Below are 13,523 nucleotides of genomic sequence, written 5' to 3'. Positions count from 1 at the left end.
AAGTGATCTGTTTTATTTCTTGTGGCTTTGCTTGCCGCAAGCACAGCACATACTACCTGTTCATGGAAGTCTTCGTCGTGCCTACTCGCTCCATGCATCTCCCTCACACAGGACACCCAGGGAGATGATTAGATCCGCTTGGTTGGATGGGTGATATGATCCGACTGCAGCGTGCTTTTGTTCCAGAGAAATGGTGTGTCCCCATGTTCTTTCAACAGACTTTCCTTGCCGATCAGCCAAGCATCAATCACGGCAGACTCGCTCGCGAGCCTCTCGTCCGGGTCTCGACCATGGATGTAGTTGCAATCTCAGGGACTTGCGGGACGTTGTCCCGATATCCTGCCGATCAGATGTATTCGCCAAAGTATTCCAAGACAAGCTACATGCGAGTGGTTCACAGAAGCCAGACACTCGGCCGAAACCGGAAGACTGAATTCGCAGTTTCTGCAACAGGCCAGTACTGTCACTCTGTTCCTCTGGGCTGCCATATGCTACCGAAATTCATGATACTGCTTGCGGCGCCAATGCGGCGCTTTTGCACAAGGCCGACAAGAATGTGCTGGCTCAGCGACCCAAGGACGGCATTGGCAGCAGCAAGCGCAACGACAATGGCAACCTTGGAGCCGTCCAAAGATATTCCACTTGACGTCGGCTGCGCTACCAGGAAGTACTGTGACAGCCCGCTACGGAGAAGAATCGAGTCCAGCCCAAAGGCAATCAAGCCACCGCCGGCCAAAGATGAAGTCATCACGACCGACCAGCGCTGCACATAATGCGATGCCACTACCCCAACCAAGGCTGACGAAACGGCAATGGCCCAGACAGCGGGCGGGTCGATAGTTCCAGGGTCGACCGGTAGCAGAGCCATCGCCACGGTACACAGGGCAAAGCCGATGTATGCTCCTAACAGCGAGACGCCCAGTCCAGGAGCGACCACGACCAACAGCCCAGTGGCCAGGCCCATAGCCCACATGATGCTCAAGTACAGTGGCACAGCGTAGACTCCGTAGTAGCTGTTGTGTCCCTGAATGAGGCTGAGGATCAGGCTGGAGGTCATTGCTTGTCGCAATGGTGGTCGGCGTCTGGTCAGCATGGCTTCGAACGATGTGCTTCGAACGATGTGCTTCGATCGCAAGACACATGCATCGAATCGACGGTAGACAAACCTGCGGTGTAGAATCCAAGCCAAAACAGGGCGGGCTTGAGCATGAAGAGGCCAAAGTACGCCGACAATGTTCCCAGAATGATGATAAGCACAGCGCCGCCGATGCCAGCAGGACTGAGCCATCGGAACGCTGGGAAACAGTCGGGAGTTCAGCGACCTGAATCGCTCGGTTGCCAAGTCCCCTTGTGCCGAGGTACCAAATGCAATCCATGGGTTGCTGCAGGTGCCTATCCGCCCGTTCTAAAGCACCCTGCATTGCCATTCAGGCACAGGTTTCTTGAGATGCGCGTCCGAGGTGATGATGCCCTTACCGAAGAAGGGATTTCCGACCATCTCCGAGAGAACATCAACGATGTCTGTGCCGATGCTGGTGCCGTTCGCCGTGGACAGCGGGTCATTGATGCTGCGTTTTCCTGGGGCGTGCCCGTGCGCATCGAAGTCGGTCTCAATCCATACTGAAGGGCGATCCAGCGCGGCCATCATGCCCGAGGCTGGCCCATTCAGCGAGGCTCTTGCGCTGACGTACTGCATACCGAGCGGGCGCGGAGACGCAGCAAGCAAGCACGAAAGCACGAGGAGCCAGGGCAGAAGCATGGCAATGATCGCTTTTATTGCGTGTCAGCCCACGAAGAAGGCGTTGGAGATTCGGGCTCCAGGAGGAGAGCTCTTCGTGGTGGATATAGGAGCAGTCTCGATAGACCTTGATGTTGAGCGCCTTTTCCCGCGCTCGAACAATCTTTGGATCATGCAGAGCGGCTGTATCAGTGCGTCTGACCTTGTCGGCATGGGTCTTATGGCCCCATTCGACCAACTCGGCGCAGATATGTCCGTTTCAATGAGAGCCAAGGCGAGTGCCATTATAACCGATACATGACCCAATAGGACGGTCTGCGGTTCACCGGCGCTCGACCAGGGAAGTGGCGATCATGGAGGGGGGGGGATGCATTTGCGGGTAGTGTTGAGCATTGCCTCTGTCTCATACAGCCGCAGAATGCCTCACATTGCATGGCGAGCTTCAAACTCCCTCCTCATGCCCTCCAAAAACTCGTTGACCTTAAAGCCCGGAATGTCGCCACCTCGACTAGGTCCTGGCTCGGTCAAGATCTCGGCTGGATCATGGTTATCCGCTTCGCCTTCGCCAGCACTTGCTGCTGTAGTCGCCTGGCCGCGTTTTTCTCGCAGAAACCGTCGTCGTTCGTCCATCCGTCGCTTCAAAAGGTCGCCGAGCCTTCGACTGTCCTGGGCGACTTGACGGCGTCGCTGAATGGTTTCCTCTCGCAACTGCTTCAGAGCTTCCATTTGGCGATGTCGCTGGACTTCACTTTTTGAGAACTGGTAGAATGATACACCCAGATTCCGGACCTCGTTCGAAGCATCATAGCGCAGCGGATCTATGTGCAGAATGACGAGAAAAGTTGGTGTCAACCCGGATTGCTCGGGAGCTGTTAGACCAGTTTGCCGGCCGACCTACCGTCCGTTCGCATCAGTCGCTCGAGCTCAGCCTGCTTGCTCTCGCGGCTTTCAGTGTCGGGCATCTCGTCATCGCCATCGTCAAAGGCACCTTCTACCACCGGTCTGTTGTGAATTGCAGCGTCGGAGGAGTGAGTCGCCGCGTATGAACCAGCAGCTCGAATCGTTGCTGAGACTGAGAGATCCATCGCTCAGTGGTCATGGGCTGTAGCGTCCGTTTGCCATCAGGAGTTGTTGGACCGGCTCGTCAGCGCCAGAGCCGAAGACGTACCTCATTCCTTCCTTGCGTGCCTCGCTTCTTCGGACGACCCGATTCCGGCCGAATTCGTCGATGACCTCGATCCACGGATCCTTGATCAGCCCCTGTCGACAAGTGGCGGCCCTCGATGAGAACCAATAAAATATGGCAGCATGCGCTTGCCGCTGATGCGGTGGACGGGAGAACTTACCGATCGAACAGCCACCTCTTCCGTTGAGTCGCTGCTTTCGGAAACCTATAATAAAGTTGTGAGTATGAGCTGTTTCCGAGGGTCTACTTGACGACCCAGCGATACAGCCAGCGCATGGGCCATCGGCCGTCGCCAGGATCCAATGCAAGCTTACCGGATCGTCCCAGTTTTTTCGCACGAAATCAATCAGCATGTCTTCCGAGTCCATGACGTGGTCCAGATCGTCAGCTGCTCCGCTTCGAATGAGGTCGTAGATCTTGGATTTTACCTCGAGCGAGGCCTGGGATCGCTGGAGGAGCTGGGCCTCATTCTCGGTCAGAGCCAAGGCGGCCTTGTCCTTTTGCGATCGAGCCTCCACGCCTCGGTTTGACTTGTCTCCGGGCTTCTTTGTGGCAGGACGCTCGATCTTTTTGCGGGGGACAGAGCCGAGTGGGTCGAGTTCGAGCGACTGGGCCTTCTCCTGGTCGAACTGGGCTTGGGCCCGAAAGAGCTCGGCCTTGAGATCCACGACCGAGGATGCGCTGATGTTTTTGATTTCTTTCTTTTTCCACATCGGAAGGGCTCGCGTGGGTGAACGTGGAAGTTGAAGTTGAAGTGGATGTGGATGTGGATGTGGATGTGGATGTGGATGTGGATGTGGATGTGGATGTGGCATGCTCCCACCCACGTGACCCGCGTTCACATGTCCATTTCGCGCTGGCAGAATGAACGGTGGTGACGGGCGACGGCGAGCAATGCATCGGCATACACTTTTGTTTTTCAGATGCAGTTGACCGCAATGATTTACAAAGCGGTGCGTGGCCTGCACCGTTCCCGCTATGTGCTGATTGTTCGTGCAAAGATGCGGTACTCCAGGAAGCGCAGTTCCTTCCGGATGCTCTCGCGCAATGCGGGCTCGTAGTCAGACACAGTGAAAGTGCGCTGCAGATCCTTTTTGATGCGCTTGTAGATCGAATCAAATGAATCTTCATCCGCAGGGACACCAGCGATTGAATACAGCTCCTTCAGAATCTTGATTAAATTGTCCCGGGACAGAGTTCGATCCATGGGTATGCTTTGACGGTAAAAGCACAGATCCAACGCCGATCTGAATGTCCTGGAGGAGCCAACTGGCCCGAGTTTGATTTGGTTTGCGACTCAGTGAGCATTTGTCTGTGCCAGCAAGCGCAAACTGATAGATCGAATGGCCTACCGAGACGCTCCAGCTTTTGATGGTGCATGGCCATCAAGCGGCGAGTGCAAACGTCGAGAGTCGACTGCACTGGAGACTGGATGGAAGGGCACCAAGAGTTGATTACAAAGTGCATCCGCAGGAACCTTTGCTGTCCTCAGCAGCACACCCACATGTGGCTCCGGCATTCTCATCCCCGGCCAGCACTGAGACATCAGTCGCTCAAAGTAGGCATCGGTGTCGATGTTTGCGGAGACGCCTGGGGATGCAGCAAGGTAATGAGCATCAAAACATCACTGTTCCAATATTGAAGCTGTCGATCGGCGCTTGCGCAGCCAGAGGACATCCGCACCCCCCAGAGACGAAATTGCACCTGTGTAGTAGTATTCCCACTCTATCAGCTCGATAGTGCCGTCGGGTCTGTCGGCCTCCCAGTAGTCGATAAACTCGCCAAGAACGCGGTCTGCATCAAGCTCGCCAATCTGAACTCGTGGGTGGTCCAAGGCGTTGAACTTTGCTTTGGCATCTGTAAGGATGGTCTGCTCAGCGCTCTGCGTGCTATGAGGCTACTTGCATCATCGAGCCGCCAGATCCTCCGGTTTCCACCCATGATCAACCCCCAGCGAAGCGTGGCGGAGAGCGTGCAGATCGCTTGCCTTTGAGCTGAACAACTCCCTGGCCGTTCCAGTCCAAGAGAATCCACGCCGCGTGAACCAGTTCAAGACGCTTTGAATTCAGGCCCCCCTAAGAAGTAGCAACAGAGTCGCCCTTAGCTGTTGCCCCACGGTATGCCGACTCAACTCTCCGAGTAGGTTGCTCTGAGCCCCTCCCATGCTCTCCAACGATCCCTTCGCCGACGGGAGAGCCTTGGCTGAACGGCTGCTCCTCAAGCGCCACAATAGTGTATGATCTCGCCAACGCACCTTGAGGCCACGGATAAACTCGTTCAAGTTGATTCCCTCTTGGGGCCGGATCCAAAATCGTGATTTGGTCAGCATTTGTGTGTTCAAATATCGGTATCGTCAATCGCGTGGCGTCGCTCTCACCATCAGTTCCGCCAAAGAGCTCCACTAGCTCCTGTATTTGCTGCCGGGGGGAGGTAGTTAGGTGTGGTCCTGGGTCAGCCACAACTGAGACGATCGTGACATCACGCTCGCTCAACAAGCCTCCGAACCTGAGAGCTGCATTCGATGCCAGTGTCGTGGATGGTCTTGACAAGGACCGACAACGGAATATTGGCCTGCAGATCGGCATCCAGGCCCATATGCTCGAGCAGGATTTTGCAAAACTGGATGATAGGACGCCCGCTTTGATCAAAGAATGAGCGCAGCGCCGATGCGATCTGCCCGTCGATCGCCGAGATGGAGTCGAGCGAAAACTTTGGAGATCCGCTGGTATCCATTGCGACAATCGCCCAACAGTTGATCAAGGCAAGGACTAGAGGTGTTCGTCTAAACTGTGCTGTCTCTGTGCGGCGAGATCTCAGCGAAGCCGGCCGTGGCAAGTCCAGGAACCGGAAGCTTTGAGAGCCGTGCTTGCCTTGGCAAAGAGTGGGGGCAGGGAAGCCGCAGAGAGTGATCCAGTTGGCTTTTATCCAGGTCAATCGCAGCCAAGAGGTGGCCCGATGCGGTCCTCGCAGCAATGCGTCGATGGCGGGCACCCCTTTCCCACACGCTTAGCCGAGGCCTTCCCCACCATCTTCCAACGCTGCCGATCCCGTCTATCGCTCCACCAGACCATCCAATCTGTACCAAGAGGCTTCGTCATGCTGGCATCGGGCGCACTATCTCACAGCCAACGAGCCGACTCTGTGGCGAAGAAGTCTCTCGAAAAGAAGGCCAGCAGCACATCGGTCGTGTCTGCGAACGGCTCGCGAGCTCAGGCTCCCACAAGGTCGGTGGCGTCCAAGTCTCAGAATACGACTGCCCCAACTCGACAATCAGTTAACCCCTTGCCGCGCCCATCGAGGGCTGTCGAAAGGGGCCTCGATGCCACCAAAGCGCAAACCAGCCCACATTCGCGTGGAGCAGCGAAGCGCCCCATGCCTGCTGATGCACCGGCATCCCGCCTGAGCTCCGGTCTATCCTCGCGATCGAGTCAGTCCGACGTAAAGGTACCTTCGCGATCATCGGGCGATACGGCCACACCCAGAGGCCCAGCCCAAAGCAGAGCAAAGCCCCAGCAAGGGCAAAGCAGTGGACGATCGGCCGATTCAACCGCGCAACCAGTACTCGAAACCAATATCAAAGCCAAAGCAAAGACCAAGACTGCGACACAGATCTCGTCGCGGTTGCCAAAAAATGAAAATGGCCGCGCTGTCCATGCGGGAGGCGATGGTGAAGGAAGCTCTGTGAGGACAGGAGCTTCGCCAATGCGACTGCCGTCACGGCCACGAAACAATCTAAGCACCAGCAGAAGCGACTCCACCCTGGTCGACAAATCCATCGTAACCGCGGACTCTGAGTACAATGAGGGTATGAATCGCTGTTCTGAATCAACTTTGAATACTGACGAAGCACGAACATGCTTTCCCCGACATCGTTAATACCGCGCCCGTTGGAGCGATATGAAGCCATACTCTGTGCCGTTCTGGACATGGCGAGCCGATTGACTGATACATCTTAGCCCGCTATCAGACTCGAAGCCCAAGGAAATCACATTCAGCCTGATCTGTAAGAAGAACATTCCTAACGAGCGGGAATACACAAAAGACGAGCTGTGAGTGTCAGACGCACGAGCGATTGGCGATATTGGCGCGATCATAAACTCATTCTCGATGGCTGTGGTTGATTCCCTACAGCGCCGACCAGGTCTACCGGCTTACCCACTTGCGCTTGGACCGGTCCAACTTGACGCAAGTCAGCAATCTGGAACTCTTCAACCGACTCACTCATTGCTATCTCCAGCGTGTAGGGATCGGTCCAAGTGGTGTGGATAGCAATCCTGAGAGAGCGATTGCGGTCGTGATCGCAAGTCTGCCGGGCCTGATGCTTATCGAGTGCTGCTCTGTCCTTCTGCTGGGTGAAATGATTTCACCAGAACAACATCCGAACCATCGAAAACCTTGAAACGCTGATATGGCTCAGGTTCTTGATTCTCTCGGAAAACCAACTGGTCAGCACCGCTGGTCTGAATTGCCTCTCCCGCCTCGAATACTTGGATGTCTCTCATAACCAAATTGCTGAGATATCAGGTTAGTGGTAGCACGTAGGATCGAGCAACTAGCAGGGCCGAGCAATTAGCAGAGCCAAGCGACTGGCCGTAAGCACAGCAACACTTGTATCTCACGCCCGTTGGTTTTGTCATGATTACCGTTCAGACGATTTGCCCAAATCGATTCGATATCTGCAAGCATCTGGCAATCCTTGTGCCCTCCTTCCGTCATACAAGATCCATGTGCTTGCGATCCTGCCGAAGCTCTTGGAACTCGATGAGCAACCAGTGTCCAAGGAGGAGAGGCGGTTGGCCAGCTTGACATTGCAGCCCAGGTACCACCAATGTCCCTTTGGACTCAACAAGACCGGGCCATGGGCCGAGGTGGCTCCGCCTGTGGCGCCAGTGTCGCATGGCGGATCAATTGACATGCTTTGGTTGACGCCCAGGAGCCCGGACGCTGCACGAGAGAGCGAAGCCGACTATGAGGACGGCGACAGCGACGAGTCAGTCGATGAGCTGTTTGCTCCCTCGAATGACTCTAAACCCGACATCTCCTCGGAAGAGCATCAACAAAAGTACGACAATATGCTGAATGGCATCATTGCCGAATCCAGAAAGCGGCAGGAAAAGGTGGGTTTATTGCGCAGACGATTCTCCTTTCAGCCTCGGGAGGCAAGCAGCAGCGGCGAGATCTCATGGTATCGATTTTGTCGGCGCTTGCGTCCAGGGCACAGAGGACTACGACGCCAAAATCGCCGCTCTCAAGCAGAGAATCAAGGCTTGGGTCCTCGAGAAGCAGCACAAGCGGACCGGGCCAGCCGCCCACGAGACACTTGAGTGATGATGCCAAGCAAAGTACGCAGATGGGCTGTGCTCCCAGCACAATCGTCATCGTCGTGCACAGAGTCAGGGCAGCGACGAGAGGCCGCCGCCGGATGAAGTGAGGCGGCTCAGAGCTGAATGCTTCCAATCTCGGCCTGCGATCGACTTTGCAGACTCTCTTCGGTTTTGTCTTCAGGCCAGGTTGGGTATGCACCAACGCAAAGGGCGTAAGTGACCAAATACAGCGATCCTGACTACCAAGGTTACTGTGACAATACGTTCCAGACGCTGACGGCGCTCAGCGACAACCTACAGTCAATCACCTTGGATCTTCTCAAAGAGCCGAGTAGCTGGCGGTCCAGATCGATTGCTGCTCGCTGCACCTTCGAGATGGTTCCTGAAAATGGACAGCACCGTTCCGTATCAGCGATGTTGCGTATGTGGACGCATCGTGGCTCGCCCGGACAATACAGACAGGCCTTTCAATCTGCCCGAAGCAAGATAAAGTTGCGTTTTCAGTTCCAGCACAACCTCCGACGTGAACAACCCGGATTATACAGTCGCGGCCGCGGATCTGGTTGATGAAGGTCAGGGCGGCCCAGACCATCCGAAAGTCGTCTCGGCCCGTGCGAACGATCCCGACCGATGTGAATGGCGAGAAGTACTTGACTAGCACGGTTGTGTCATGGTTGTCATGGTTGTGTCATGGTTATGTCTTAGTCCGCATTATCGTTCCAGCGATATTCCCGGCAAGGGCGCTCCTGCAGGCGGCAGATGGCTGGGATGATGCCGTAGTGCATATGATCAACCACAAGGAGCTAGGCTCATTGCGAGCGAGTTCGCCGCAGGGCAGAGGAGCTGCCCTCACCTGAGAGAGACGAGAGCACGCTGCCGGCCCCATAGTCGCCAAAGTTCTGCTCGACCGAGTCCTTGAATGCCTGGGCGATGATGCCGCCGTGCATGTTCTCGACAATCAGCTGGTCCTTGAAGTCGATCTCAAAGAGGAGATACCGGTTCTTGATCCTCATCGCGCCGGGTCTCGTTGGTGCTGCCTTGGCTGTGCCGTCTGCGCTCGGGGTCAATCTTCCTCCGGATCTTGCTCCGGATCTTGCTGCAGATCTTGCTCCAGATCTTGCTCTTGAGGCTCGATCCTGTCGATCTGCTTTCTGGGTTGGATTTGGGCAAGCCGTGCCAGCCGCGCGGTGATTGGTCCGCACCCTCTCGCCGAGACCGATCCGGTGTCCTCGGCCGCCCTCGCTCCTCGGCTCATTGTCGCTGTCGCCCTGGAGCAGCCAGCAACAGGATCACCCATCAGTCACGTGGCGCCATTATGCTGCCAATCGCGGCGGCGCCCGGATGACGTCCCAGCAACGCCCGACACAATACCACGGCCAGCGACAGCAGTGCCCCCCGCAGAGAATGTGTGGCTGCCAGCAGCGACGGAGGCGAGCTAGTGCGCTTTTGGGGTGGGCGAAGCGCAGGGGAGGGCCCAAGGAGATTTTCCCCTCAGAAAAGAAGAGCCAGAGGGGCGGGCGCCCTTCCTCACCTTTGCCGCCCATCAAGCCGAGTCCGCAGCTCCTCTGCTCCCACGCACGCAAGTACTTCTTTCTCACGGCGCCATCTTGCCACTCGTAACGTAAGTTGGACCCTCGTCTGGCTCTCAGTCAGTCCGGCCCTCAGTCAGTCCGGCTCATTCCCGCGGTTTCAGTACTGGAGAGAGGGTTGCATATCCTTGCCCAGTCCCCCTCCTGTGCTGCTCTGTTTCGAGACGGACAGGAGGGCAGTTACGTTACCAAGCTTTGGCAGTCATACTTCGCAAACCAATGACGGTGTTGCCAAATACCCTGCTGGCTGTGAAGCGCCTGTCCAGGACTGACCACAGTCCGACCCCGGCGGCCGTTTGTTCCGCAGCAGGCCCGAGTCAGCCCATAAAAGTTCGCTGCAACACCTACTCCGTCCAAAGTAGCGCCGGAAATGGGTTGCGGAGTGTCAAGACCCGCCGCACAGGCGACCATTGGCCCTAACGCCGCTCTCAAGCAGGCCCAGATTGACAACCCGCAGCAGAATGTAAAAATACAAAAGTCGGCCAAGGCAGACCAGGAAAAGCCAACAGTCCAGCCCGTGGTCAAGGCACCCCTGCCAGTAAGCGAGGCGCCCAAGAAAGTGAGTGTGCTGCGCGCTCTGTCTCTCAATCTCGGCTTGCCGCGGCTGCGAATAGGAGGCTACTGTTGGCCTTGCATTCAGACAGCCTGACTTTTGTCACCATGTATCTAAACAACCTCTTTCTCTTCGGAACACCCCACCACAGGCTGAAGCCGAAAAGCCCGACATCAAGAAGGATGGGTCACGAGAAGTGGCAGCTGCGCATGCAGAGAAGCCAAAGCAGGCAGCTGTCGAACCCCAGAAGATCGAGCCCCAGAAGATCGAGCCCCAAAAGTCAGCCGAGAAGCTGACCGAGCAGAAACCTGGGCCGACAAGCGAGGCACACACACATGTCGCCAGCCCCGAAATCGGGCATGAAGCCCCAGCCCAGATCCCCAAAGAGGCAGAAAAGCACGCTGAGAAACCTGCCGAGAAACCTGCCGAGAAGCCTGCAGAGAAGCCTGTCAAAGAATACCCTGTCACATACGGTGCCAACGAGCACTACATGTCGCGTAGCAATCTCATCGGAAGTATCTCCAACCCCGATCTAGCACCCGAGTACACCCACCAAAAGCAGAGCACAAAGGAGCGCATGCTCGCACCCTATGCCGAGTACGAGATCGATGGAGTCCGATACGGAGCCAACGAGCATTACCACTCTCGAGGAAACCTCATCGGCACCATCTCCGATCCCGACTTTGGCCCGAGGGAGCCGGAGCCCAAAGAAGACATTGGATATTACGGTGATTATGATGAACACGCTGCTATAGATTCCCACATTCAAGACAGAGGTTACAACTCTCAGATTGATCTGATCGGCCAGCACCGAGCTCTAATGGATCAATTCTTTCCCACTCCGACTCCACCACCTGAACCCGAATTTGGGTCTCAAGAAGCCCAAGAGTCCCAAGAGTCCCAGAACGAAAAAGGCCCAGAAGACCAATCCGCCGCGGCCGCCGCCTCTACCGAGAGCAAGCCTGCTTCGGACCAGCCTCAGCCCGGCGCCACAGGTTCAAAGGGTGCCGAGCCTGAGGTTGCCGAGTCCAGGGCCGCTGAACCCAAAGCCGAGCAGCCGATCGCTCCAGAGACCAAGGTGCATTACGGTGCGAACGAACACTACATTTCGCGCAGCAACCTGATCGGCTCCGTTTCGGTCCCAGACATCGGGCCGGTGGACCAGGCCAAGAGCCACGGAAAGTACCTCTCGAAAGAGCGCCTCAAGACCGAGCACAACGAAGTCGAGGTCGAGGGCGTTCGGTACGGAGCCAACGAGCATTACCATTCCCGGGGCAACCTGGTGGGAACTGTGTCCGATCCCGACATCTTCGACCCCAACCATTCTGAGGCACCAACAAAGCCTGCAGCACAGCAGCATCACCACACAGAGCCGCACAAGGAGAGCCACAGCGAGCACAGCGAGCACAAGGAGCAGCCCGCCAGCGAAGCTGCTGCCCATACCCACCACAGCAAGGACTATCAATCCGATGATCGCCAAGTCTTCTATGGCGCCAACGAGCACTACCACTCGCGCAGCAACCTCATTGGCTCCGTATCTGTACCAGACATGTCGTACTACGAGCTCCAGTCGCACCAGCTCATAACCAAGGAGCGAGCGCCGATTGTGCACAACGAAGTCGAGGTCGAAGGTGTCCGGTACGGAGCCAACGAGCACTACCATTCGCGCGGCAACCTGGTGGGAACCATCTCCGACCCCGATCTGTTTGGCCACACTGTTAACACAAAGAGAGAGGCTCCGTCTCAGGCAAGTGAACACCACTCGAATCAGAGCCACAGTCACCCTCAAGAGCATTCCGAGCACCAGGAGGCCAGCAGGGACAACAAAGCGCACGATGATCACGGTTCCAAGCAGCAGCTTGCCAAGTCCCATCACGACTTGGAGCACCAGCAACCATCAGGCAAGGAGCCCAGCCATCAATCACGAGGCGCATCGCTGAGCCAGTTAGCCTCTCACGAAGAGCACGCCAAGTCAGAAGCGCATGCCGAGCCCAAGGCTGCGAGCAAGGCCGGCTCACTTAACAAGCTCGATTCCAAGAGCCAGCAGAGCGTCCACTCCAAAGCCGGTTCGGCCAACAACCTCGCTGGAGACAAGTCTGCTGGCGCTGAGGCCACCCCAAGCGAGACCATTCAGCCGGCACAAGCCATCAAGTCTTCCAAAGAGAGCCTGGCAGACAGCAAGCCCACCAAGTCGGTCTCATTGAACAACCTACCGACCGGTGCTGAGGCCAAGAACGAGCCAGCTATCCCAACGAGCAAGCACGCTTCTCTGCAGAACCTGTCGAGCTCGAAAGAGCAAATCGCCAAAGGCTCGACTAGCAGCGTTGCCCAGGCCAGCGATACACGCACGTCCAAGGACAAGCTGCAGAACCACAGTTCGTCCAAGGGCGGCTCTCTGAACGAGCTCGCTCGATCCGAGGCAAAACCACCATCCAAAGCCGGCTCGCTGAACCAACTGACGCAAAAGGAAGGATCGTCTCCTTCGCGGGAGCAGCTTGCCGAGTCCAAGCAGCAAGGCTCTGTCCACTCGGTCCACTCAACCCATCAGCTCGAAAAATCGCAGTCCAAGCCTGGATCGACGCAGGCATTGCAGGACGAGCAGGCCGCCTCCAACGAAGCAAGCGATGCTGCCCACAACTCCACGGTGTTTTGAGCTATGATTGATCCCAAATGCAAAAAAATATGCAGATGCGCCTTCGAGACGCTCAGGTTGGTGGCATGTCGAGAATCATCTGTACGGCCAGGATGGTTCTCCAGCCGGAGCAAAACTGATATACGCAACCGCACAACGAGCATGGCTCTGCTTTCTCGATCTGGCAAGGCGATCCCGCGGATGTGCCGTTGACTCAAAGCAGCACCCCCTCACTTTCTCTCTCGCTAGATCCGAAGCCAATACCTCGCGCTCGTTTCTGGAGTGAACCAGACTCGAGTCAGACTCGCTTGGCCTGAGCTGTCATCTGTTGACCACAAAGCACATTCCAGCATCGCTCTTGCACAATAGACACAAGCAGGATGGCTACTGCAGAGCATCTTTGCGAGTAAATTCATGAGTTCTTTCTCTTCCCTCTCTTCCCTCTCTTCCAGCAAGCTATATTGTTCTCGATGACTCGACAATAAAGAACCGATGACATCG

At 56.3% G+C, this 13,523-nt stretch overlaps 6 protein-coding genes across 6 annotated transcripts; 2 read left to right on the top strand and 4 right to left on the bottom strand.

Annotated features, from left to right (window-relative positions):
* Positions 1 to 569: 569 nt before the first annotated feature.
* Positions 570 to 1,779, bottom strand: BJ171DRAFT_505961 (uncharacterized protein). Its single transcript, XM_053111097.1, has 3 exons — positions 1,477 to 1,779; positions 1,167 to 1,295; positions 570 to 1,059 (listed from the first exon to the last, which is right to left on the bottom strand). The coding sequence occupies exons 2-3, from the start codon at positions 1,286 to 1,288 to the stop codon at positions 684 to 686; spliced, it is 498 nt and encodes a 165-aa protein (XP_052966579.1). The 5' UTR covers positions 1,289 to 1,295; positions 1,477 to 1,779; the 3' UTR covers positions 570 to 683.
* On the bottom strand, positions 1,756 to 3,736 carry BJ171DRAFT_505959 (uncharacterized protein). Its single transcript, XM_053111096.1, has 5 exons — positions 3,239 to 3,736; positions 3,085 to 3,129; positions 2,907 to 2,998; positions 2,637 to 2,740; positions 1,756 to 2,556 (listed from the first exon to the last, which is right to left on the bottom strand). The coding sequence occupies exons 1-5, from the start codon at positions 3,635 to 3,637 to the stop codon at positions 2,162 to 2,164; spliced, it is 1,035 nt and encodes a 344-aa protein (XP_052966578.1). The 5' UTR covers positions 3,638 to 3,736; the 3' UTR covers positions 1,756 to 2,161.
* A 164-nt stretch (positions 3,737 to 3,900) lies between these two features.
* Positions 3,901 to 5,657, bottom strand: BJ171DRAFT_599287 (uncharacterized protein; the record flags this gene model as incomplete). The annotated part of the gene is made up of 8 exons (XM_053114914.1): positions 3,901 to 4,193; positions 4,277 to 4,352; positions 4,429 to 4,514; positions 4,629 to 4,806; positions 4,925 to 4,999; positions 5,179 to 5,216; positions 5,302 to 5,341; positions 5,430 to 5,657. The coding sequence occupies 8 exons, from the start codon at positions 5,655 to 5,657 to the stop codon at positions 3,901 to 3,903; spliced, it is 1,014 nt and encodes a 337-aa protein (XP_052966577.1).
* Positions 5,658 to 6,626: 969 nt separating this feature from the next.
* BJ171DRAFT_619766 (uncharacterized protein) lies at positions 6,627 to 8,428 on the top strand (the record flags this gene model as incomplete). Its single annotated transcript, XM_053115409.1, has 7 exons — positions 6,627 to 6,729; positions 6,892 to 6,973; positions 7,056 to 7,164; positions 7,295 to 7,448; positions 7,575 to 7,743; positions 7,858 to 8,041; positions 8,139 to 8,428. 7 exons carry the CDS (start codon positions 6,627 to 6,629, stop codon positions 8,250 to 8,252), a joined length of 915 nt encoding a protein of 304 aa, XP_052966576.1. The 3' UTR covers positions 8,253 to 8,428.
* On the bottom strand, positions 8,030 to 9,397 carry BJ171DRAFT_505955 (Rpp14/Pop5 family-domain-containing protein). Its single transcript, XM_053111095.1, has 4 exons — positions 9,102 to 9,397; positions 8,765 to 8,902; positions 8,547 to 8,630; positions 8,030 to 8,423 (listed from the first exon to the last, which is right to left on the bottom strand). Exons 1-4 carry the CDS (start codon positions 9,259 to 9,261, stop codon positions 8,362 to 8,364), a joined length of 444 nt encoding a protein of 147 aa, XP_052966575.1. The 5' UTR covers positions 9,262 to 9,397; the 3' UTR covers positions 8,030 to 8,361.
* Positions 9,398 to 10,098: 701 nt separating this feature from the next.
* Positions 10,099 to 13,518, top strand: BJ171DRAFT_505951 (uncharacterized protein). Its single transcript, XM_053111094.1, has 3 exons — positions 10,099 to 10,396; positions 10,542 to 11,118; positions 11,269 to 13,518. The coding sequence occupies exons 1-3, from the start codon at positions 10,208 to 10,210 to the stop codon at positions 13,041 to 13,043; spliced, it is 2,541 nt and encodes an 846-aa protein (XP_052966574.1). The 5' UTR covers positions 10,099 to 10,207; the 3' UTR covers positions 13,044 to 13,518.
* Positions 13,519 to 13,523: the final 5 nt, after the last annotated feature.

The sequence above is a fragment of the Polychytrium aggregatum genome (assembly GCF_025602895.1).
Source record: "Polychytrium aggregatum strain JEL109 chromosome Unknown BJ171scaffold_19, whole genome shotgun sequence".
Taxonomy (NCBI): domain Eukaryota; kingdom Fungi; phylum Chytridiomycota; class Chytridiomycetes; order Polychytriales; genus Polychytrium; species Polychytrium aggregatum.
The sequence above is the reverse complement of the archived record's forward strand: the minus strand, read 5'-3'. Positions and strand labels throughout refer to the sequence as shown.

What these genes read in the sequence shown, in the direction of transcription:
- BJ171DRAFT_505961 (XM_053111097.1), bottom strand. Translation starts at nt 1,288, where the DNA reads ATGGCTCAGTCCTGCTGGCATCGGCGGCGCTGTGCTTATCATCATTCT. An exon ending in GCTTGGATTCTACACCGCAG is followed by an intron (nt 1,060 to 1,166) that starts GTTTGTCTACCG and finishes CATTGCGACAAG; the next exon opens with CAATGACCTCCAGCCTGATC.
- BJ171DRAFT_505959 (XM_053111096.1), bottom strand. Translation starts at nt 3,637, where the DNA reads ATGTGGAAAAAGAAAGAAATCAAAAACATCAGCGCATCCTCGGTCGTG. An exon ending in AAGAGGTGGCTGTTCGATCG is followed by an intron (nt 2,999 to 3,084) that starts GTAAGTTCTCCC and finishes ACTTGTCGACAG; the next exon opens with GGGCTGATCAAGGATCCGTG. An exon ending in GCGACTGATGCGAACGGACG is followed by an intron (nt 2,557 to 2,636) that starts GTAGGTCGGCCG and finishes TTCTGCACATAG; the next exon opens with ATCCGCTGCGCTATGATGCT.
- BJ171DRAFT_505955 (XM_053111095.1), bottom strand. Translation starts at nt 9,261, where the DNA reads ATGAGGATCAAGAACCGGTATCTCCTCTTTGAGATCGACTTCAAGGAC. An exon ending in CGTGCTCTCGTCTCTCTCAG is followed by an intron (nt 8,903 to 9,101) that starts GTGAGGGCAGCT and finishes CAACCGTGCTAG; the next exon opens with TCAAGTACTTCTCGCCATTC. An exon ending in AAGATCCAAGGTGATTGACT is followed by an intron (nt 8,424 to 8,546) that starts GTAGGTTGTCGC and finishes CCTGGCCTGAAG; the next exon opens with ACAAAACCGAAGAGAGTCTG.
- BJ171DRAFT_505951 (XM_053111094.1), top strand. Translation starts at nt 10,208, where the DNA reads ATGGGTTGCGGAGTGTCAAGACCCGCCGCACAGGCGACCATTGGCCCT. An exon ending in TAAGCGAGGCGCCCAAGAAA is followed by an intron (nt 10,397 to 10,541) that starts GTGAGTGTGCTG and finishes ACCCCACCACAG; the next exon opens with GCTGAAGCCGAAAAGCCCGA. An exon ending in AGAAGACATTGGATATTACG is followed by an intron (nt 11,119 to 11,268) that starts GTGATTATGATG and finishes TTGGGTCTCAAG; the next exon opens with AAGCCCAAGAGTCCCAAGAG.